Consider the following 23,978-nt stretch of genomic DNA (forward strand, 5'->3'; position numbering starts at 1 on the left):
GTGACATCACAGAAAGGGGTGGGATTTGGGCGCATTATGTGGGAAAGTGACATAATTGGAAGGGAGTGGCGCTTGGGAAGAGCCATCACCTGACCTTTGACTTAGAAGTGGTAGGCATTACCCCCCAAAGTCTCCTAGCTCCACCCCCAAATTCCCCAGGTATTTTCCAAGTTGGACCTGGCAACCCCAATAGGGTTGCCAGCCTCCTGGTTGTGACTGGAGATCTCCTGGAACTACAACTGATCTCCAGGCCACCGAGATCAGTTCACTTGGAGAAAAGGGCTGCTTTGGAGAGTGGACTCTAGGTCATTATACCATGCTGAAGCCCCTTCCCTCCCCAAACCCTGCACTCTCCAGGCTTCACCCCCAAAATCTCCAGGAATTTTCCCACCTGGAGCTGGCAACCCTACCTCCCAAATGTCCTATCATTAACAGACTTGCTCAGGTCCTGCAAACTGGAGGACGTGGCTTTTTTATTGATTCAAACCATCTCATTTTAGAGCTTCCTCTTCTCCTACTGCCTTCCACTTTTCCTAGCATTATTAACTATTTCAGAAAATCTTGTCTTCTTGTGATGTGACCAAAGTATGATAGCCTCCATTTTTTCTTTTTAGCTTCTAGGGAGAATTCAGGTTTGATTTGATCTAGTACCCACTTATTTGTCTTTTTGGTTTCTACAGGACATGGAAAAGTGGAAATGAGACCTACTGATGGGAAGTAGAGTGCGAGCAGAGATTTCTGTGGTGTGAAAAATCTGACAAAATCACAAAAACTAGACAAAATAAATAAAGGAATGAACCACAAAACCCCCTATTGTTACTGAAATAGTGATCCATGCATCATTTTAACAAGTATTTTATTCGCATTATCACTTGAAAAGGATTTAATCATACTACAATCAGAAAAAAAACCCAGAAATCTGTTACAAGTATTATTATGAACACAGAAATACAAGACATTTGTGGTTTTTAAAGTACATTTTCTCAGGTTTCCCCCCAAAATGCATAAGAAATGTTTTACCATCCTGCCTGTCTCGTTATTCTTTCTAAAGCAGCAATTCTTTATAGGGATCATATTACCACGGGGGCAATGTATAAATTGGGGGGCATTGAGGCAAAGGGGGGCATTGAGGATTTTAGGCAACCCCTTCTTCCTACATGCAGCATCTTTTGAAAGTCAGCAAAGGAGATGTTTTTTATCCTGCTCACCCCACCCTGAAGATTCAATCCCAGATTCTAGAGAAATTCTACAAATGTATTCTATCTGCATAGTTTGTACAGGTCATGGGCAGGGCTTTTTTTCAGTGGGAATGCGGTGGAATGGTGTTCCGGAACCTCTTGAAAATGGTCACATGGCCAGTGGCCCCGCCCCCTGATCTCCAGACAGAGGAGAGTTTTGATTGCTCTCCGTGCCGCTGAGAGCGGCACGGAGAGCAATCTAAACTCCCCTCTGTCTGGAGATCAGGGGGCGGGGCCACCAGCCATGTGACCATTTTCTCTGAGGGCAACCCACTAAGTTCTACCACCTCTTTTCCCAGAAAAAAAGCCCTGGTCACAGGAATCAGTTTTTCTTGGCATTGAATTTGGATCGCCTGCGTACTGAGTAATTTTTAAGAACTACAGTATAGTGTTGTTTGTCATATGGTCTAAAATCTTGGGGGGGGGGAGGGAGTTTTAAACAGACGCCCAATTCCATGTCTGCCAATCCCTTCCCTACTTCCAGAACCTGACTGCAGTATCAGAGAATACATCGAGCGATAGCACGGTGATCCCATTTGCTGCTAAACTAAATTCTTCTCTTTGACCTCCAGAGCTTTGGAGAGGACATTTTGGGTGTCTTTGGCCACTGTCGATATGCATCTCTGCAGCATGTAGTGGCTGGCAAAAACCGAAATGCCTCCTGACGCCAAGGAGCCTCTGATGGGGTATTGATTCCACCAAAAACATTCCACAATCATCAGAACGGCTCCCACAAGGTCAGGAAGTCTCCCTAGAATAACTGGAGTTAGAGCTCGGGATGTCATCACTGCCTGAAGTATCGCCACTGGCTTCCCGACATGCCTGGCTAGAGCTTCGAGGGACAGATCGTCCAGGCCAAAGTCCCGGTAGCATCGAGAGCGGAATTTCATAAACACAAACATGGCGACCACGAAGGAGAAACCTGGGAGAGGAAGCAACGCAAATAGCCCGGAGCAAAAGACGCTGAGCCGTATCTTCCTCTTCAGTGCAGCTTTCTTGCTCTCCAAGACAGGTGCAGAGAGGGAAGGCAGGTGGAACATGAAGGCCTGCCTCTTCAGCCACGGGAGATCGTTCTGCAGCTTTTCCCGCAGGAGCGGGAAATCAAAGCACTGGGGATCCCAGTTGGACACAAGGAAGACTTGGGGGTTGCTCACATTTTCGTTCTGCAGACTTGTTATGCAGTCTTCCCTGATGCGGTGGAGGACCTTCTCCTCATCGCAGCCGGACGGCTGCCGCCGCCGGGATGCCTCCAGATCGAGGTCCGTCTTGGCCCGCACAAAATAAAACCTCTTGCCCATCGCCTGGATCTCTTGGGCCAGGTCGGCGTGGACAGTCCGGAAACGCTGGTAGGCGATGATGAAGAAGAAATCATAGCGGTTCAAATCCTCCTGCTCAACACGGGCCCCCAAAGGAGAGTCTTCTTTCCCAGGGAGGTCCCACAGGATGACTTGCTGAAGCCTCGGGTGTGGGTAATCCTTGGCTTTCGTCGTTGTCGTTTGGATGCCGGTCTCGGCTGCACCGGGCTCACCGGCACGTAGGCCCAGCAAGCTGTTGACAAACGAGGACTTCCCCGAGCCTGGCTCCCCTACCACCGCAATATTGAGCGTTGTGCTGTTAAAATACTGCAGCGGTTTTGCCAGCACAACCGAAACGGCATCCGTCAGTTTCCCTTGAAAAACAGCAGCCTGAAATTCTTCCATAGCCATGGATCTGGGTATTCTGCACTGAAAAGAAGCAGGGAGATTTTAGCTTCACACATTCAAAACATGCTGGGAAAACAAGAAGTCTGCTTGCAATTCATGTCCTGAATTCTCTCTGTGTGCATGCACTCCAGAGCCATAATGTGCCATGCATCTCCAGCCATGCACATGTTCTGCCAGGGAAGCTCAGTGGGTGCCTTTGAGCCAGTCACTCTATCACCATAGCCTACCTCTCAAAACTATTGTTGTGAGGATAAAATGGAGGATTGGGCTTCACTTGGGAAGAAAAGCAGGTTACAGATAACTGAATAAACATACTTTGGTATGGCACCCACTATCTATGCTTAAAATTCCAAAACTGCCCCCAAGTTCAGCAATGACCGGAACCCCGTGAGAGGTATAAAACAGTGCCAAACATTCTGACCTTGTTTGGTTTTTTTTCAAGATTTTTAGACTGCTTCGCTCTCGAAACGAGGCTCAAAGAGGTTGACAATATTAAAAACCACAATAAATATTATACATTTTAAAACTTTTTAAAAAATCAACTATCTTAAGGAAGGTCTCACGAGTATACAACCAATAAAAACAGCATAATCCCAATGACCAGGACAACCACAAAATAACAACCAGTGACAAAAACTGGCTGTTTTGTTTGCCCTCCCAACAAAGCATGCAGAATCTTTTGCCAGATTTCCCCAGTGCATTAGTCACTGTTGTTTGTGATTAATGCGCTGGGAAAAGCTGGCAAAAGACTTTGGGTATCTCTGGAAGGGATGCAGAGAGATGTATAGTCCTGTTTGCAAGTTACAGTGACTGCTCGTACAATCTGTGAACAGTGCACATGTGACTGCTCTTGTGATGTGCGTTGAATAATTCTCTGGTTACATTCAGCTAAATACATGATACAAACTAGGAACCAACAAGGCTGAGCAACAAAGAAAATATAAAAGAAATATCATTATTTATTGTACAGTGCAAAATCGATTAAAAACCATGGAACAAAGTTAAAAACCTAGAGTCACAAAATTGGTGGCACATGTAAAAGGACCAAGTCACTTGGTTCTTTTAGATGTGCCAGCAATTTTGTGACTCTGTGTAACTGATGTTACTAGATCTCTAGGTTTTTAACTTTGTTCCATGATTCTGAATCGCGCTTGCACTGTGCAATAAATAATTATATTTCTTTTACATTTTATATTTTCTAGGCCGCTCAACCTTGTTGGTTCCTGACTTGTTTATCAGGTTGGGTTTTTTCCCCTTCTTGTTTTGGTCCTCATGATACAAACACCACATTCATCCAAATAGTAAAGAGTCCAGTAGCACCTTTAAGACTAACCAACTTTATTGTAGCATAAGCTTTCAAGAGCCACATCTCACTTCCTCAGATGCAACATGTATCTGACAAAGAGAGCTGTGGCTCTTGAAAGCTTATGCTACAATAAAGTTGGTTAGTCTTAAAGGTGCTACTGGACTCTTTTACTATTTTGCTACTACAGACTAACAGCTAACTCCTCTGGATCTATCACATTTATCCAGTGGCAGGTCCCTGGTTTCATCTGTCAAGTGAACATGCATTGGCTCTGTCTTACGAACAGGTGTCTGTGCAGGTTGTACATGCATTTATTGTAATGTGCGAACAGGGTTCTTTTGTCCTGATTTTTCCAGTGTAAAGGCCAGAGGTGGCTGCCAGATGGTGGGCGGGTGAGTAAGAGCATGCGGGTCTGATTTCAATGGGGGAGAACAAGAGGAGGTGGAACGATTCAGTGTCTTCTCTTCCCACCCTGCAGCTTCAATAATAAGCTGCTATTTGCTTTTCAGAAATGTTGGGCAATTTTGATCAGCGGCCTTGTCCGGTTAGATCTTTGGGACACAGTTGGCTAGGAAGAGGGAGATGCTTTGGCATTACGCTTGTGACATTTTTAGCTCTGGTGTCTCCCAGCTAAACTTCTCCCTTGCTGGCCCTAATGCCAGAAATGGCACCCCTGAACACCCCGCCTATATATATCGCCTAGGGCTGACAACTGCCTGGAGGGGGAAAATTTGCCGGTCCCTTTCATAGAAGCTTAAAGGCATGTCGTTTATTGCCATGCTTCCACAGTCCATTTCCATACACAAAGCTTTTATTCAAGGAACAGGGCATTTCTCTGTCGACCTGCTGGCGACCAAGATCGTCAAATCCCTCCTTTGTGGTACATCTCTAGTCTTGAGTTCCCCTTCTAAAAATTGTTTCAGGTGGGCAACCGTGTCGGTCTGTAATAGAAAAGCAGAAATCGAGTCCAGTTGCACCTTAGAGTCCAACATTTTCAGAGAGTGAGCTGTGACTCTCGAAAGCTCATTCTGAAAATCTTCTTGGTACCCTTGGGATGGAACTCTCCACTTCTAAAAATGCAGCCACAACTGAACTGAAAGAAACACACACACACACCCCTTCCCCTGCCTGCCTACCAGCAAATTTTACTCTAGAACTCCTGGGACAGAAACCTGCTTTCTTGTATCCTTTCAAGCCCTGAGTGCATTGGCGGGGCTACTACCATTGTGGGTCTCTCTCAACATAGGCAGGGACCCAAAGAATGACAAAGAACTTCTCTCTCTCTCTCTCTCTCTCTCACACACACACACACACACACACACAAGCATGCACACATTCACACCAACACACACAATGAATCCACACTTCTGCAGGAAGCTGCCCTGTGAAACCAGCAGCAGCCTCGTTTGGAGCAGGAGAAACGGGGAAGCCAGAAGCCCGCACGGGCTCCGGGTGTACTCGGCTTGCCAATCTCCAGGTGGTGTCTAGAGATCTCCCGGAATTGCAACGGATCTCCAGGCGACAAAGATCAGTTCCCCTGGAGAAAACGGCTGCTTCGGAGGGTGGGCTCTATGGCATTATGCCCTGCTAAGGTTTCTGCTCTCCCCAGGCTCCACTCCCCCCCCCAAATCTCCAGGAATTTCCCAGCCTGGAGCTGGCAACTCTACAAAGGCGTTGGAATGCTGCTGGCTGGCCGCTCCGCAGAGAAAGTGCCCCTGATCGCCCCGCTAGCACGCCGCCTCGGGGGCCCTCTTTGGGTTGGAAAGGCAGCATAGAAATGAAATGTTTTAAATAAAATAAAATAAAGGGCCTTCCTTGCCTCCCCTTCGCCGGGCATCTTATGCCCTGCAAGGTTGGAGAAGCGCTTCCTAATGCATTGATCGCCCTTAACCCAAAGGGCCAGATTCCGGGTCACTAACCCCTTAGAAATCAACCAGATTTCCCTTCTTAGCTGCCCTACAGCCAGTCTGGGCCAAATTTTGGCTTTGCGTAACATGGGAGAGCCGAAGCTTCCCGGGAGCTCCGGACCCGGAGCTTGCTCTGCTGCTGCAAACCAATAGGGCGGCTCACCTGAAACAGTTATTCCGAAGACGCAAATCCGGGATCGCCAGCTCTGTTTCCTCAGTTCGCCGCCTGGCTGCTTTCTCGCCTCTCCTTGCGAGGTCTGTTGCTTCCTTCTCGCCCCCGGTGGTTTATCCCCTCCGCTTCTCTGCCCTCCTCCGACCGTCGGACCCGGCTGCGCTCCGTCCTCTCTTCCTCGTCGAGAAAACTTGCTGAAAACGAAAGTAAAAGGGGCGGCGGAGAGCCCGCTGCAGGATTCGCACTCGCCACCAGGTGGAGCAAGACGCTCGACGGGACAGACATCGACTCGCCCCCCCCCCCCCCCCGTTCGTCGTAACCCGGTTCTGCTGCACTTTACATATTTGTATCAGCTCAAGGGCTGCGTGATTGGCTAGCATGCGGGACTGATGTTGGCACTGGCGCTGCCAACTCCGGGTTGGGGGATTCCAGGAGATTTGGGGATGGAGCCCGGGGAGGGTGGAGTTTGGGGAGGAGAGGGGTAAAATGCCATAGGGTCCATGCTCCAAGAGCCATTTCCCCCAGGGGAACTGATCTCTGCACTCTGAGATCGGTTGTAATGCCTGGAGATCTCCAGGCCCCCCCTGGAGGTTGGGAACCCTAGTTTGCATGCTCCTGCGCCCCCAAATTAAGCACCAGGCTAACCCCAGATTCTGTATCCTCATGATTTGGGAGTGCCAAAGTGAAACTCTGGGCCAGACGTGGTGGTAAGGGGACCTAAAAAGAGAGAAGCCGTCCACTGGGAGGGGTGGATGAGTTGGACCGGCCCCCAAGCGCACTTAGAAATGCGAAGTTTCCAGTTCCGTAGGGCATGCCATGTTAGGGCATCTTATGCAAACCCAGAATTTGGCCCAGACACGAGAGTGGGGCAGCTAAGAAGCGAATGGCCTTCCAGTCGTTTTTTTAAAAAAAGATTTGGGATAGTGTCCCAGTTTGGGAGTTGAGGTAGGTAAAGCTCCGTTGAGGATTCTGGCTGCTTCTGCAGCTCTGGGCTCAATCCAGAACTGAGAAACTGACCTTGCAGGCCACCCTGAAGGACAGAGGGACACACACAGACACACATGCACAGACACACCTCTTCCAAGTTTACTAGTAATTGTCCGGAAAGCAAAAGCTAAAGTTCTGGCCTTCAGTTTCTTTCTTGTAAATCAGCTGCTTGAGCAGCCAGAGGGGGGAAGGAAGAGTAAATATCTTGGCACTCCTGGTGGGAATCAGCAGCCAGCAGGCACCAGTTCAGATGAATCCTCGGCTGCTTGCAAAAATAGCCTGCTTTGGCAGCCACAGAGAGCCCACGACTGGTCCATTGCCCTCAAGCGCCCTCTCGCTTTGGCAGCTCTTTCCCACTTCCTCCCCTCCCCCAGCACCCATGAAAACCACATTCTGAATGCCGGCCCCTTCCTGACACCGCTCGACGTTTTGTTTCAGGTACACATCATCAGCACATAGAATGCACGTCCATTTAAAAAGACAGGTTGGAGGATTTTTAAATGTTCTGAGTATCTTGAGGACAGGAAGCAGGTGCAAATGCCCTCCAGCGATTCAAAGAAAAAAAATCCCCGCCACTCACATTCTCACTCGCTGCATGCATAGAGTTCGAAATCTGCCCCCCATCATCTTTCTCTCCTCACTGATCGCCAGTGCCCTTTCCTCCCCCCATCCAAGAATAATTGCAAATAGCTCATCGTAAGCCTTCACTGCTCTCTCTTCCAAAGGAAAATTTCCTTGATAAGGCTGCTGCAAGCTCCCCCGCACCTGCCAGAAAGGGGGAGCCTGATACAAAAGTCTTTCCTTAAAAGGTGCCAGCTCTGACTGAGGGATATGGATTTGAAGAAAGGGATTTTATATACCATTTCTGTGCCTTTCAGTATTACATGCCTTGCACTTTTTCTATGCTCAGGAGCCAATGTAGTATTTGTAATGCAACCTGTAAGAATATGACACTTGAAACAAGAAGATCAGAGAAGAATGTTCCTTACGGCTAGTCCTGGTACTCCTACCAGGGATCCTGCCAGAAGTGCTGCTTCAGTGATGGTAATTAGTGCTCGTTTGGGATCACAGTGGTCATCAATTACTAGAGTCTGTCTGCGGTTGACTCAGAGCCAAGCTACAAGTGACACCTGACACAGGTTGGACACTTGTCAGCTTCCCTCAAGTTTTGATGGGAAATGTAGGCGTCCTGGTTTTACAGCTTGGCTCTCCATTACAGCTGCAAGACCAGAGTGCCTACATTTCCCATCAAAACTTGAGGGAAGCTGACAAGTGTCCAACCTGTGTCAGGTGTCACTTGTAGCTTGGCTCTCAGCCTTCTATCCTTCTGAGATCGGTAACTGGGTAAAATGAGTACCCAGTTTACTGGAGGTAAAATATAGATGACTGGGGAAGGCAATGGCAAACAACCCCATAACAAAAAGCCTGCCAAGAAAACGTTGTGATGCGATGTTCCCCCATGGGTCAGTAATGACTTGATGCTTGCACCTTTACTTTTTTTTTAAAAAAATGTACCCTACAGGCCAGGCCTCAACAAAAACAGCCACTCCTTCATATTTCCCAACGTGATATAGGTTACCAAGGGCCAACAATGCCACTTTCATTGGTCAAATTATTCACTGGATTTAAATGGAGGAACTCTGCATAGGACTTTGTACTGGATCTTGTTTCTCCCCTGTGCTTTGGAAGAAGAATACAACAGTAGTCCCCATTGTCATCGAGGCACTTGGAACCCTCTCGAAAAACTTTGCAATTCATATGGAAAAACTGCAGCTTTCTGACATAACACCTACAGAACTGCAAAAGATGGTGCTACTTGGAACAGCGTACATATAATGCCGATATCTGGTTGATACTTAGGTCTCTGACGGAAACTCATATCAGCTTAGCAAGGCCAATCAATAATAACGTGTGACCTCTGCTTATTGTGGATTGTGTTTTGGATAACGATGATGATGATGATGATGATGATGATGATGATGATGATACCCTGATGAAATCCCTCACTTTGGGAGCTGTAAATCAGGAACATTCTTGTCTTTCCCAGATCAACCAACTGAATTGTTATTGCAAATCAGCTGGTTTCCTGAAAGGGTGGGCCTTACAAGGAAGGAGCTGAAACTCTGAAAACGAATTAACTTTCTCTTTTGCTGTCTGGCAGACTTCTGGCTCTTTCACTTAATAGGGAACAGCAAAGGCAAGAGAAGGTGTTTAGAGGGAGGAAAGGGGAGTCCCTCCTCCCATGAAACCTCCAACCGCCCTGCACGTTTACAGCCTCTGCCGATTCTTCAAGCAAACCTTGACAGGAATAGTAAGTCAGTCTCCTCTTTGCTATCGGTCTTCCTCTCTGCTCCTGTCTTTCAGCTTCTGCTGCTTTGTCATAGGCCCTGATAGTATTTCAGATTTTTAAGAAGTGTATGCTGTCCTGGGATTTCACCAAGGTTTACCAGGAACGACCCTTTGAAATAATAAACCCAGCAGTCGTTTGGATCTGTCTTTGAACGGTAAGAGCCCCAGCAAGGTGCAAAGTCCTGCCTGTTGTATCCAAGATTTAATTTAAAATGAGCCATTTAAACAGAGGATTTCGAGAGCCTTTCTTGTGGTGACTGGCTTATAAAACTGTCAAGTCCAGTGGTGCTTTAAAGACTAAAAATATTTATTCCAATATGAACTCATAAGAGTCTGACAAAGCGAGCCCTGACTCACAAAAGCTCATATTGGAATAAATGTTGCTAAGGTGCCTCTGGAATTTCTGTTTTGTTTTGCTACAATAGGTTAACATGACTTTTCCACTGGAATTATAAGACTATCACTACCAGACAGGCACCCTTTTGAAAATCATTGTGTCGGTACCCTCAGCAAGAATGCATGTCCTTTGGGATTTCACAAAGTGTCTATGAAATACAACTTAGGAGAAATCATTCATAATTTTGGACTTGACTGTTATCAACACTCTCACAACATCCAGCTCTGTATCTCCTTCCCCAAATCTCTTGGTGATTTGATAGAGGAACTGAATCATTGCCTGTCTGCTGCGACTAAACAACTTTTACCACCTAAAACTAAATCCTGACAAGATAGAAATAATCTTGTTTGGGAAGGAGGAGATTTTGAAGGACATTGTCCTTCTTACCTTCAGTGGGCTCCAGCTAACTTTTGCTAATTTTGTCGAGAACTTAGTGGTTTGACGGGACCTAACGTTACTACTAGAGAAGCAAGTTAATATAGGAGCAAAAACACTTACTTCTAATTTAGTTTTAGCCTGGCCTCCTACCTTGACTTGACCAATCTGGCCATCTGGATCCACCCCATGGTAACATTAAGCCTAGACTACTGTAATGTCCTCTACATAGGTCTTCCCTTGAAGACTACTTGGAGACTCCAGTAGGTTCAGAATGCCACAGCTTGGTTATTATTGGAAGCTGTGGGGAGCATGCATATTAGTCCCATTTCGTAGTTACTCCATTGGCTGCCCGTCAGTTATTGGGTTCAATTCAAGGTACTAGTGATCATATACAAAACAGTTTATGGCCTTGGCCCCTCATATCTGCGGAACCACCTCTCTTCCTATGCTCTGCCCCAACAGATGTTCTGATCTGAGCATGGCCTTCTACTGGTTCCACTCTGCAAATGGGCAAAATCAACGACTGCCTGTACATATGCATTCTCTGCTGTAACTCCCACCTTAAGGAATGGACCTACCTGAAGAGGCTAGGATGAAACACTCTCGCTTTATTGGCTTTCTGCAAACTATGCAAACACAGTTGACAGCTCCTTTCCTTTTTAAAAACAACTTTCTGGGCCATTCCATTATAATGTAGCACTATTCTTTTTGTAAAACTGCCCTCTTGAACTAGATCCAGAGGACTGTAGTACTGTGTGTAATACAGACTATCTGTTACTGTAGGCATTTTCCTACTATGAAATTTCTGAATTGCTTTACATCCTGTTGATACTTATGCTTTGTATGGGCTTCTGTTTTTAGATTTTGATCATATCACATTGCTCTTTGTATGCCTTGTCCTATTGATTTTACTGACTTACACTGTGTAACCCACTTTGAGTCTCAGTGAGAAAGGCAGAATCTAAATAATGTGAATTTTAAAAAATGTGCTTGTTTATAACACTTGGTAGTCACCGTGCATAATAGGAGGAGATTCTTTAGGTGAAGCTTTTGCTATATATCATTTGCTGAGCTTTTGCTTGTTTTGCAGTGAGCATGTCATAGATTTAAAGTTTTTGTTTGTTTGTTTTAACATCCAACTTCCCCATTGCATTTATCTGGCAGACTTTAACCAAGTCCAAGTCCTTTATTTCATGCACAGACTTTAACTGATATTTCCGGTCTTTCATGTTAGGCACATATACAAGAGTCCTGCCATAAAGACACTCAGCAACGCTAACTGGAGCTTCTCATATTACAAGTGGAAAGCTTGTAAAAGATATGGTGAGCATTTGAATGGCAGCATCCATCGTGACCAATTGAACTGTGCGCTTGCAAAATAATATGTAATATATAAAGCTGCCTTATACAGAATCTGAATCTTTGTCCACATGGCTCACTGCTGCTCACTTCATGGCTTGTGGAGAGCCACATTTGCAGTTACCATCAAGAGCTGCATTTACTTACATCCCTGGCGTGAAGGCCTGCCCCTCAAGGTGGCTCATAGCTAGGGCTGCCAAACCTCCCACTATGGTGGGAAGTCTCCCACTGCCAGCGATATCATCAACGTTGCTGAAACACTTCTAGGGGAAACCAGCATAGGGTATGATTTCACCATAGAGTTTCCAGTGATTCCTAGAGCTACCCTGGAAGTGGTGTAACGATATCGCCAACTTTGAGGCCCCCTCATGTCCTTCCTACTCATAACTTACCAATTCCTCTGGTGGCAGCTGATTCAAGGCAGGAACCACCTGCCAACCGCAAGCCCTCTCCTGTCCTGAAATATGGGGCAGGTGTCACACTGAAGGAACAGTGCTCAGATTACAGATGGCATATCAAAGAGCCGCACGTGGCTCCTGAGACACGGAGTATCGCTGACCTAGCTCAATAGCGTACCCTCTGACTGAGTGTGACTCTCCAGGGTCTCAGGCAAAAAACAGTCTTTTCCAAACCCTTCCACAAGAAAATGATAAAGTTTAAACATGGGACTTCTTGCATGCCAAGAGTATACTAGACCGCTGAGCCGCAGCCCTTCCCCGGAGGATGACTCTTCCTTTTCTTCCTTACATACAATTAAATAATGCCTATACGGGACCAAAAAGGGAGCCATGTTTGCCTCCTGGAACTTAATTACTCCCTGGATGGTAATTACTGTAATAAATACAAAACACTATATACCAAAATAAATTTGTCTTTCATTCAGTGCAAAGTACAACATGCAAATGTTAATATATACATTCAATATCATTAACAACAATAAGAAGAATACTCAAATTTCCATATATTCAGCACATTCTAATCAATATGAATATTCCTTTATCAATACAATTTCATGTCATCCAAGGGGGAGCACCTCCCATGAGAAGATACATGATATTTACATGATATTTATTTTGGAACAGAAACCGGATTGTGTGTAATTGATGGACGGTACTGTAGAGTGACTTGGTTGATATGCAATTGTATTGATTCATATTGATTAGAGTGTGCTGAATATATGGAAATTTGAGTATTCTTATTATTGCTGTTAATGATATTGATTGTATATATTAACATTTGCATGTTGCACTTTTCATTGAATGAAAGACAAATTTATTTTGGTATATAGTGTTTTGTATTTATTGTAGTAATTACCACCCAGGGAGACCTTTGTTCTGTAGTATATTTCAGTCTTTCCTTTAGCCTATTTGTTGTTGTTGTTGTTGTTGTTTTTGGAACTTAACTGACAGGAACCATTCCTTTGCATGTAGATTCTCAGAAAATCAGAGCCAAGCTACAAGTGACGTCTTACACAGGTTGGACACTCGTCAGCTTACCTCAAGTTTTGATGGGAAATGTAGGCGTCCTGGTTTTACAGCTTGGCTCTCCATTACAGCTGCAAGACCAGAACGCCTACATTTCCCACCAAAACTTGAAGGAAGCTGACAACTGTCCAACCTGTGTCAGGCATCACTTGTAGCTTGGCTCTGAGTCTTCTGTTGGCTTATGTACCATGAGCTCAGCCACATCCAAAGAGGATCAAGAAGACCAAACTTCAAGGGGACAGGAAAGTATGTTTATAAGAGCTAACCAATGTTGAACCCCCTTTCAAATGACATAGAATTCATCCTCTGCTCCGCCCCCAGAGCGGAGCTCCTTGCGTCTTCATTAGTAATGTGCAGGAACCAGGTAGAGATCTTTCTTTTAGGATATTCCTGTTTTGGTGTGAGCTGCGTTGATCCTTCTGCAATAAATGCATTTGTCCTCCACGAGGCTGGCTTTAGTTCTATTACTTGCCTTATTGTAGCAAGCTTTGGAAGAAATGTTCTTTGGCAAAAGAGGGTATAAGTATTTTTAATGAATATCATAATAGGCAAATACATCTGATAAGGGGCTCTTTTTCTGCTCAGGGTGGAACATCTCCGGGGAATGGATTTTCCCTGTGCAGCTAAATCTAGATTGTCAGAGATAAATGACATATGAAGATTATGTGGCGGAGGGAGTTAGCTATTTCGATATTTGGGTTTATTTTCCAGATCAACTGAATCATCAAGAACAGCCATGGGTGGTAAAAACTCAACTCAGCTGGGACAGAACGTGGTGGGAAAAAACACACTTGACATTGCTGTCACAGGGGTGACGGGAAGTGGAAAATCAACCCTTGTCAATGCCCTGCGAGGTCTATCAGATTGTGATGAGGGTGCAGCAAAAACTGGTGTGTGTCAAACTACAATGGAGCCAATGTGTTATCCACACCCCACCTTTCCAAATGTGACAATATGGGACCTTCCAGGAATTGGGGCACCTAATTTTATGGCACGAGAATACCCAGAAAAGGTAAATTTCAGCCAGTATGATTTCTTTATCATTGTCGGTTGTCATCGCTTCTCCATCTGTGACATCCAGCTCTGCCGTGCAGTTCAGAAAATGGGAAAGAGGTTTTACTACATTCGCTCCAAAGTGGATTACGATATTCATCTAGAGAAAAGAAAACCACACTTCAGCGAAGAGACAACCCTTCAATGCATCCGGAAACATATCCTTGAAAATTTGGTGAAGGTTGGTGCTTCCTCTGCAGAGGTTTTCCTCATCTCCGTTTGGGACTATGATAAGTACGATTTCCTCCTTCTGCGAAGGACCTTAGAGAATGAAATCAATGAACTCAGGAGACATGTCTTAAGACCAGATGTTCTGCAAGACTCAGAAAAGAGGAAGCACGACAGGTACATTGGGTTTAACTAGTTGTTTAATGTATGTCTTAAACATGGACCAAAGTAAAAAGAAAATTACAGGATTTTACATCTCTGAGGCCATTCCTTTATGCACCATACCCCCTCGGAGAGGCAGCAGCACAATTCAAAGGAAGAGCTATGATTTAAAATGAATAATGCCCCAGTAATATTTTTATTTGCAGATATCTTTCTACAAATGGTAACTATTACAGCACACAGATTTCCATATATGCTAACATTAAATATCACAAATATTCAGTTTTGCAGCACTACATATTTGGATATATATTAATTATGTACCTAGAGGGTACTCTGGTGCTCTTGGGGGCAAAGATTCATTGGAATGGTGTCCCACAACATCATGATATAATTTCTGGCCACGTAACTAGAAGGGGGATCAGTGTGGGGCTGACTGCTTTAGGATTCACTCAAAATTCTATGGTAAAACCATAGAGTTTTTGGTGAACCCTAGAGCACCGTGATGCAGTGACATCACTTCTAGCCACAAATAAGGAAATGATTTTCACTATGTCTCTTGCTGGTACAACTCAGAAGTATCAATGGTAGCACTATGAATCCTTGCAACTCTATGGTAAAACTCCATGGTTCTATATTAGTTATCAGTGATTCCTAGAGCTACTATTATCACTTCTGGATTGTTACTGAAAGTTACTGAAAGTGCCTTCTTGCAAGTGGCAGGTCCCTTTAAACTATCAGCTGTCAGGTGGTGGTGGGGATCCCCCTTGCTGCCTGACAGCTGATAGTTTAAGGGTCCCTGCTTGCAAGCGGCCAGAAAGGGGCCCTTTAAACTACCAGCTGTCAGGCACAGGGGGGGGATACCCCCCACCTGCCAGCTGATAGTTTAAAGGGACCTGCCACTTGCAAGAGGCAGGGAAAGTGCCCTTTAATCCCGCCCCGAAGCTTCCCGAAGCAACCTGAATGCTTTGGGGATGCTTTGATTTGGGATTTCCGAATCGGGGCCACTCATTGGAACCCTGAAACGCACACCCCTACTCACAACTACCAATAATCGTGCTTTGTCTGCTAAACCATAGACTCTGCTAACTGCCCAAACATGGAATCCTTTAATTAGGTTTTTGTGTCCAACATATGATTTATTTATCTGGGTGGGGGTACTCACAGTGAAAACTTTGGGAGAGTTTCGGGAGGGAGCTTAGCTTGGGTGTGATGCTACAGAGTTCACCCTCTGAAGCTGCCATTTCCTTCAGGGAAACTGATCTCTGTAGTTTGGAGATCAGTTGTAATTTTTAGAGGACTCCAGGCACCATCTTGGCAATGCTAGTGTTGTGAGTGGTGGAATAAAACTGAAGAGGTCTAGCAGCTTGCCACCTGAGCCAACTGAGTACGTACCACATCCTCCATGGTTATGGTTGACAGAAAAACCTGGTAATCAGTGGGAAGTTTGGGGGTGTGAACAGGGAGCATGTCTCATCACTAATATTGCTGACATCACTATGTCGGTTCCGGGTACAACCCAGAAGTATTAATGGTAACTCTATGGATCCCTGCAACTCTACAATAAAACTGCATGGTTTTACATTAAAGTCTCCAGTGATTCCCAGAGGTACCATTATCACTTCTAGGTTGTTCCTGAAGGTAAGTTGCCAACAATCACAGCTAGGCCAGAGCATTTTCTTAACACAGCCGTAAGTGGGCTGTGTTAAGCCTAGCTGTGGTGCAACAATGTGCCTGTAGGCTAGGATTGCTAACCTCTTCCAGAATTACAAGCGATGTCCAGATGAGAGAGATCAGTTCTCCCAGAGAAAATGGCTGTTTTGGAAGGAGGCTCTGTGGCACTATACCCTGCTGAGGTCCCTCCCCAAACCTTGCTTTCCCCAGTCTACACCCATAAAAACTCCAGGAATTTCCCAAACTGGAGCTTGCAACTGTACTGTAGGCCCATTTCATCATATTCCAAGAGGTCCCCTTTGTGTTTTGAATGTTCGTGTTTATTCCTCAAGTAAAGAATGTCTTATTTTCTTCTTCTTTGGGAAGAAAGTTCAGTAATTTCTTTTCCTCTCATGTCTTTTTAAAAAAACATACTGTGATAAACAACAACAAGAAGATGTCGTTGAGTCACAACCAACTCAGGGCAACCCCTTCCATGAGGATTTTTAAGCAAGAGACGAGCGGAGGTTGTTTGCCATTGCCTTCATCCACAGAGCAACTCCAGTCTTCCATACGGTGTCTCTCATCCAAGAACCGACCAGGGCTGAGCTCTGCTCAGTTTTCAAGTTCGGAAAACTTCAGGCCAAGCTAGGCTACTCAGGCTTTTGTGATAAATAAACACAGGGCTTTTTTTCTGGGAAAAGAGGTGGTGGGACTCAGTGGGTTGCCCTAGGAGAAAATGGTCACATGGCTGGTGGCCCTGCCCCCTGATCTCCAGACAGAGAGGAGTTGAGATTGCCCTCCGCGCCGAGGGCAATCTAAACTCCCCTCTGTCTGGAGGTCAGGGGGCGGGGCCACAAGCCACGTGACCATTTTCAAGAGGTTCCGGAACTCCGTCCCACCGCGTTCCAGCTGAAAAAAAGCCCTGAATAAACATATAAATTATATATTTGAGATAAACAAAAAGACAAAGAAATGTATAATTTACAGATTTGTCATGATATAGGTAGGCTTTAATATTGTGAATTGTTTTATTATGCAGTAGTAACAACTAAATGCATGTGATAAGCGTCTGTTTTTCTAACCAATGGAGAGCACCTTAAGTAAATCTATTTTCTCCCCACAGATAAGAGCCAAGCTACAAGTGATGCCTGACACAGGTTGGACACTTGTCATCTTCCCTCAAGATGTGATGGGAAGTGTAGGTGTCCTGGTCTTGCAGCTTGGCTCTCCATTTAATTGAAGTTTACAGAGCGGCAGTCTATGGGAGGGAGAACATGCGGTCAGGAGGGGAGTGCAGGCATCAGGCTCTCACCGGGTGCCCCCTTCCCCTCAGCTGGGTGTGTGTGTGTGGGGGGGGGGGTCTGTAAACTTCAATTAAATGGAGAGCCAAGCTGTAAGACCAGGATGCCTACATTTCCCATCCAAACTTGAGGTAAGCTGACAAGTGTCCAACCTGCGTCAGATGTCACTTGTAGCTTGGCTCTACATTTGGGTTGTCAGTGGCAAATGTTGGGTGAATCTTATCTATCAAGAGTTAAAGAAATAAGGAACCTTATCTAGCAGGAGTTATTGCTAAATTTATGATCTTTTTCAGATCAACTGAAACGTCAGGAAGGACAACCATGAGTGGTGAAAGGTCAACTTCAATCGTATGCTCTGAATCCAAAGGAGGAGAAAGTCTCTCAAAGTTGGTAGCAACAACTCCTCCAGGACTGAATGTGTTGGAAAAAAACACACTTGACTTTGCCGTCACAGGGGTGTCAGGTGCTGGTAAATCATCCCTTGTCAATGCCCTGAGAGGCCTGTCAGATTTTGATGAAGGTGCAGCCCATACAGATGTGATAGAAGGAACAACAGAGCCCATGGGTTATCCACACCCCACCTTTACAAATGTAACAATATGGGATCTACCAGGAATTGGGACACCTAGGTTTAAAGCAGAGGAATACCTAGAAAGGGTCAATTACAACCAGTACGATTTCTTCATAATTGTCTCTTCCGATCGCTTCACTCTGTGTGACATCCAGCTATCCAATGCAGTTCAGAAAATGGGTAAACGATTTTACTACGTACGTGCCAAAATGGATGTCAGTATTAAGAACGAAAAAATAAAACCAGACTTCAATGAGCAAGCAACTCTTCAAAAAGTCAGGAAATATTGCCTTGAAAATTTGGTAAAGGCTGGTATTTTTTCTCCAGAGATTTTCCTCATTTCTAATTGGTATCAGGACAAGTACGATTTCCCCCTCCTGAAAAGGACCCTAGAGAAAGAAATCAGTGAGGAGAAGCATGGCAGGTAGGTTGGATTTATCTAAGGCCACAATTTTAATTTATTTGTGTGTGTGGTGCCCTCAAGTCACAAGCGACTTATGGTGACCCCTGGTGGGGTTTTCATGGCAAGAGACTAAGAGCCAAGCTACAAGTAACTTTTTTCACATGAGAACACTTGATTGTTTTCGCAAGTTTTCCTGGGAACTGAAGTCCGAGTGTCCTTCCCTTTTGCAAATCGTTCATCCAGTCACAAGCCTGCTGGACAAGAGGGCTCTCAACGATCGTTTGGGGGTGGGCAGCTGCTACTTTCGCCCTGGGTGTCCTGCTCCCAGGGAGCTTCACTGACACGGTGGCTTTCTCCAGAGCAGCAGGCTTGTGACTGGAGGAACGATTTGCAAAAGCTGCTGCCGCCACTGGCTTTCTCTGGCTCTTCAGGCAGCGATTCTAACAGAGAGGGGAAGGACACTCAGACTTCAGTTCCCAGGAATACTTGCGAGAACAATCAAGCGTTCCACATGTGGAAAAAGTCACTTGTAGCTTGGCTCTAACAGAGGTAGTTTGCCATTGCCTGCCTCTGCAACCCTGCTCTTTGTTGGAAGTCTCCTATCCAGTTACTAACTTGGGCTGACCCTGCTTAGTTTCTGAGATCTGGTGAGATCAGACTCTCCTGGGCTAACCAGGTCAGGATGTTATTTTATTTGCTGATATGTAATTTGTTGAAAAACCCAATCTAGTTTGCCATCTTTTTCCATTCCAATGTGGATTCCTATGCCCTCTGTTGGTGATGCTCTGGAGACCATGCCTCCACATGCCTCCTGCTTTCCGGTGAGTTCTCCCCTGGAGCAATGCCCTCTATGCTCATCACTAACCATACCCCTTAACTGTGTTCTGTGAAAGGCCAAGGATCATTTGAGTGGATAAGATGTGGGGCGAGTGTGCCTGGCTGGTCTTGGGACTAATGACCCTGCCCACCTCCAAACGTGAAGATTTACTCTCTACTTTCTTGGGTTTTAGAGCTGCTAATCTGGCTTAAAAAAAGGAGATCCAGCAAACAGTCTTGTGAATGGCAAGGCAGCAGCTCATGGCCTAGTTAGGGAGAGGGAGGCATAACAGAAGATAATAATAATAATAACATCCAATTTATATGCCACCCTTCTGAACAACTTAATGCCCACTCAGAGCGGTTTACAAAGAGTGTTGTTGTTGTACCACTCTTCATGATGACTTAACACCCACTCAGAGCAGTTTACAAAGTATGTTATTGTTATTATTATCCCCACAACAGAACACCCTGTGAGGTGGGTGGGGCTGAGAGAGCTAGAAGCTGTGACTGACCCAAGGTCACCCAGCTGGCTTCAAGCGGAGGAGTAGGGAATCAAATCCGGTTCTCCAGATTAGAGTCCTGCGCTCTTAACCACTACACCAAACTGGCTCTCACTATTATCCTCACAACAATTACCCTGCAAGGTGGGTGGGGCTGAGAGAGCTCTGAGAGAGCTGTGACTGATCCAAGGTTACCCAGTGGCTTCAAGCAGAGGAGTGGGGAATCAAACCCGGCTCTCCAAAGTCCTGCCATTCTTAACCACCATACCACTATGATATAATTTTGGATTCAGGAAAGCAAAATCATGCCATTTTTATTTTTTAAAAAGCTATTGAATTTAATCCTACCCTTCTTCCTCCTTGGAGGTCAGGTCAGTCTATATGATTTCCCATTTTATCCTCACAACTCTGCAACCCTCATTAGGGTGACAGAGAATAACCAGCCCAGGTTCATCATGGATGCCTCATGGCTGGATGAGGACTTCAGGTGAGGTCTTCTCAGTCCAGCTCTCTGTAGCACTCTTTCCTACCCATCATAATCACAATGAGGTGAGGTGATGGCTCAGAGGACAAACGTCTGCTTTATGTGCAGAAGGTCCCAGGTTCAATCCCCATTATCTCCAGTTAAAAGGACCAGGTAGGAAGTGATGTGGAAGACCTCTGCCTGAGACGCTGGAAATCCACTGCCAGTCTGAGTAGATAAGACTGACCCGGACAGACCAATGGTCAGTCTCAATAAAAGGCAGCCTCATATGTTCATAATTGTATCAAATACCTATAGCCAGGGCTTTTTTCTGGGAAAAGAGGTGGTGGAACTCGGTGGGTTGCCCTCAGAGAAAATGGTCACATCGCTGGTGGCCCCGCCCCCTCATCTCCAGACAGAGGGGAGTTGAGATTGGAGGGCAATCTCAACTCCCCTCTGTCTGGAGATAAGGGGGCGGGGCCACCAGCCATGTGACCATTTTCAAGAGATTCCAGAACTCTATTCCACCATGTTCCAACTGAAAAAAAACCCTGCTTATAGTTAATCACAGAGTTTGGACCCTTCTTTGGCTCCTCAATCCATTTTGGTAAATCAGAATGGCTTGGTTTGAGAATTTGGTCTAACGCTATTTTACATAACCTCCATCTGTCCCTGTATATCAGGGAGAACCCCGACTTTCTGCACATTAAAACCATCAGTCATAAAGCTCCAGCATCATATCATTTCCCTCTTTTAATAAGCCAGAATAAGCCTGGAATTTGTCTTTCTACAGCCTTTTGGTTATGCTGCGGTGCTCGGTACCAGGGCTTTTTTTCAGCGGGAATGCAGAGGAACGGAGTTCTGGCAACTCTTGAAAATGGTCACATGGCCGGTGATCCCCCCCCCCGATCTCCAGACAGAGGGGAGTTTAGATTGCCCTCCATGACAGTGGCGCCACCGGCCATGTGACCATTTTCGCTGAGGGTGATTTAAACTTTAAACCCCCCCCCCCCCATTCCAGCTGACCCAAAGTGATGTCATTGTGTGGTCCTGAGTTCCACCACCTCATTTTCCAGAAAAAAAGCCCTGCTTGGTACAATCCCTCTCCATGCAGAAAAACAGAAATCTTTGCTTACAGTTAATTTTGTATGTAAAAAAATTGATTGACCTATTTGCAGTTTAATCTTTTGATGCGTTTCAGCACTATCTGGAACAGGTTATCAATCAAAAGATAGATCTGGCCTGTCACAGATCTTTCAAAACGATTTTATTCAGAAGGGGACCTAGGAGCTGTCAACCTGTTTGAAACCCCTTAATCTGGTGATCTTACTTGCTAATGGCTGAATTTATTGCTGGATTTATCACTGCCTTTATGACTGGCACCTGCCCTATTGCTTTTGCCCCTATTTGCATTTGTCGTGACCTATTCATGGGTTTTAAATGATTTCATTATCTTACTAGTTTCTGAAAACTTTTTATCTGTAAGCAACCCTGAGTGCTAATTTAGCAGAAAGAGGAGGTATGAATGTCCTAAATAAATACATTTCTTTTATTTCTTAGGTCAACTGAACTATCTCAAAATACTGGAATTTATGCTTTCCTTTCAAAAGCGGCCTTAACATTTGACCTTGCAAAGCTGAAGAACTCTATAGCACAAAAATGTTTTGAACAGGTGACAGCTGACATTCGTAAAGAATTGGATGAGTTAGAAAATGCCAAGCTTAATATTGCAATCACAGGGCTTTCTGGCACTGGTAAATCATCCTTGGTTAATGCCCTGCGGGGCATGACCGATTATGAAACAGATGCAGCAAAGACTGGAATAATGCAAACAACTATGCAGCAACATGACTATCCACACCCCTTATTTCCAAATGTAACTTTATGGGATCTACCGGGTATCGGGACACCAGAATTCGACCCAAAGGATTACCTAGAGAAGATAAATTTTAAGAAGTATGATTTTTTCATAATAGTTTCCTCAGATCGCTTCACTGTGAACGATGCCATGCTGGCTCGAGAAATTCAGAAAAGGAAGAAAAATTTTTACTACGTGCGTTCCAAAATGGATGTCAGTATAGCATCTGAATCCTTGGACCCAAACTTCAATATGGAAAAAACCATTGAGAACTTAAGAAAATATTGCTGTGAGAATTTGGTAAAGGCAGGAGAGTTATCTCCGAGAGTTTTTCTCATCTCCAGGCGAGATTTGAGTATGTATGATTTCCCACTTCTGCAAGAGGCCTTGGAACATGACTTGGATGATCTCAAGAAACATGCTTTTATTACATCTCTGCCAGTTTTATCAAGAGAGATCCTAAAAAAGAAAAAGGCTGCTATGGAAGACCTGATATGGAAAGTAGCCATTACCTCTGCTAATATCTCGATGATTCCTGACCCAGGATTCTCTCTTGTTTGCGATGTTAACATCTTGGTGGCAACACTGAAACTTTTCTACAAGGTCTTTGGCTTGGATGAAGATTCCCTCCACAGAGTCGCTGAAGTGTTCAGCAAAGAGTACCAAGTGTTGAAATCTGCTGTCAAAAAATCTCCGATGTCCAGCGAGATCACTCCAAATTTTGTAAATGGTCTCTTAAACAAGTCACGGTTGTGTGTAACTGTGTTGACGATACAACCGGTCTTGGATTTTATACCTCTGTTGGGGTTTCTGACTGGTGGAGCTAGTTCTTTTATTACTACATTCTACATGCTAAAGAGCTTCCTGAGCGATATTGTGGAAGATGCTGAGAATGTTCGGGCAAAAGCGGCTGAGCCTTGAGGCCCAGCGGGTCCAAGACAGCCATTTGAAAAGTGTGGTATGAATTGTGCACAGGACCCCAACTCAAGAATGAGAAAGGACGATTTGGATTTCTGGCTGGATTCTTATTTTTCCCTTTAAGAACATAAGAAGACCCGGCTGCATCAAACAAGTGGTCCAGCTAGTGAGCCCAGCATCTTGTCTCCTGCAGTGCCCAACCCATTGTCCTGGATAGTCAACAAATGGGGCATAGAATCCAAGGCCTTCTCCCAGTGCGGCCTCCTAGCACTGACATTTACAGGTTTGCTGCCTCTGAATATGGAGATTCCCTTTAGTGCCCACCAGGGCTTTTTTTCAGCAGGAACGCAGTGGAACAGAGTTCCGGAACCTCTGAAAGTGGTCACATGACTGGTGGCCCTGCCCCCTGATCTCCAGACAGAGGGGAGTTGAGATTGCCCTCTGCGCCACTGGCGCAGAGGGCAATCTCAACTCCCCTCTGTCTGGAGATCAGGGGGCAGGGCCACCAGCCATGTGACTATTTTCTCCAAGGGCAACCCACTGAGTTCCGCCACCTCTTTTCCCAGATAAAAAGCCCTGGTGCCCACGGCTAAAAGACATTGATGAACCATTCCTCCATTAATCTAACTGATCCTCAGACAGACAAATATAAGCGAGCTTTCTCTTAATTCCTCTTTGCCAAATTTGTCCCCAAAATCTAGCAATCCATTTCTATTCCTCTTTTTAGGAATGAGCAAGTTTCAAATCAATTCCTATTTCATGAAGAAGATGATTCAGTTTAGATCTCTAAGGAGTAATGTATTTATTCATATCCTGCAAACATAGT

The 23,978-nt window shown here is 45.2% G+C and overlaps 2 protein-coding genes across 5 annotated transcripts; one reads left to right on the top strand and one right to left on the bottom strand.

The window, feature by feature from the left end:
* Positions 1-1,489: 1,489 nt before the first annotated feature.
* LOC129343097 (interferon-inducible GTPase 5-like) lies at positions 1,490-6,989 on the bottom strand. Of its 2 annotated transcripts, XM_054999102.1 has the most exons (3): positions 6,972-6,989; positions 6,318-6,520; positions 1,490-2,962 (listed from the first exon to the last, which is right to left on the bottom strand). In XM_054999102.1, exon 3 carries the CDS (start codon positions 2,942-2,944, stop codon positions 1,781-1,783), a length of 1,164 nt encoding a protein of 387 aa, XP_054855077.1. In that variant the 5' UTR covers positions 2,945-2,962; positions 6,318-6,520; positions 6,972-6,989; the 3' UTR covers positions 1,490-1,780. The 2 variants fall into 2 exon arrangements, with proteins under 2 accessions (XP_054855077.1, XP_054855078.1); XM_054999103.1 differs by lacking the exon at positions 6,972-6,989 and having other exon boundaries at positions 1,490-2,957; positions 6,318-6,599.
* A 2,488-nt stretch (positions 6,990-9,477) lies between these two features.
* On the top strand, positions 9,478-23,590 carry LOC129342874 (uncharacterized). 3 transcript variants are annotated; one of them, XM_054998822.1, is made up of 5 exons: positions 9,478-9,624; positions 11,672-11,760; positions 13,992-14,678; positions 17,914-18,615; positions 21,937-23,590. In XM_054998822.1, exons 3-5 carry the CDS (start codon positions 14,017-14,019, stop codon positions 23,153-23,155), a joined length of 2,583 nt encoding a protein of 860 aa, XP_054854797.1. In that variant the 5' UTR covers positions 9,478-9,624; positions 11,672-11,760; positions 13,992-14,016; the 3' UTR covers positions 23,156-23,590. The 3 variants fall into 3 exon arrangements, with proteins under 3 accessions (XP_054854797.1, XP_054854796.1, XP_054854798.1); XM_054998821.1 differs by lacking the exon at positions 11,672-11,760; XM_054998823.1 differs by lacking the exons at positions 9,478-9,624; positions 11,672-11,760 and adding an exon at positions 9,750-9,817.
* The last annotated feature ends 388 nt before the right edge of the window (positions 23,591-23,978 follow it).

The sequence above is a fragment of the Eublepharis macularius genome, chromosome 15 (genome assembly GCF_028583425.1).
Source record: "Eublepharis macularius isolate TG4126 chromosome 15, MPM_Emac_v1.0, whole genome shotgun sequence".
NCBI lineage: Eukaryota > Metazoa > Chordata > Lepidosauria > Squamata > Eublepharidae > Eublepharis > Eublepharis macularius.

Coding starts and splice junctions, on each gene's coding strand:
- LOC129343097 (XM_054999102.1), bottom strand. CDS start 2,944: ATGGCTATGGAAGAATTTCAGGCTGCTGTTTTTCAAGGGAAACTGACG.
- LOC129342874 (XM_054998822.1), top strand. CDS start 14,017: ATGGGTGGTAAAAACTCAACTCAGCTGGGACAGAACGTGGTGGGAAAA. Junction 14,679..17,913: donor GAAAAGAGGAAGCACGACAG/GTACATTGGGTT, acceptor GATCTTTTTCAG/ATCAACTGAAACGTCAGGAA. Junction 18,616..21,936: donor AGTGAGGAGAAGCATGGCAG/GTAGGTTGGATT, acceptor TTTATTTCTTAG/GTCAACTGAACTATCTCAAA.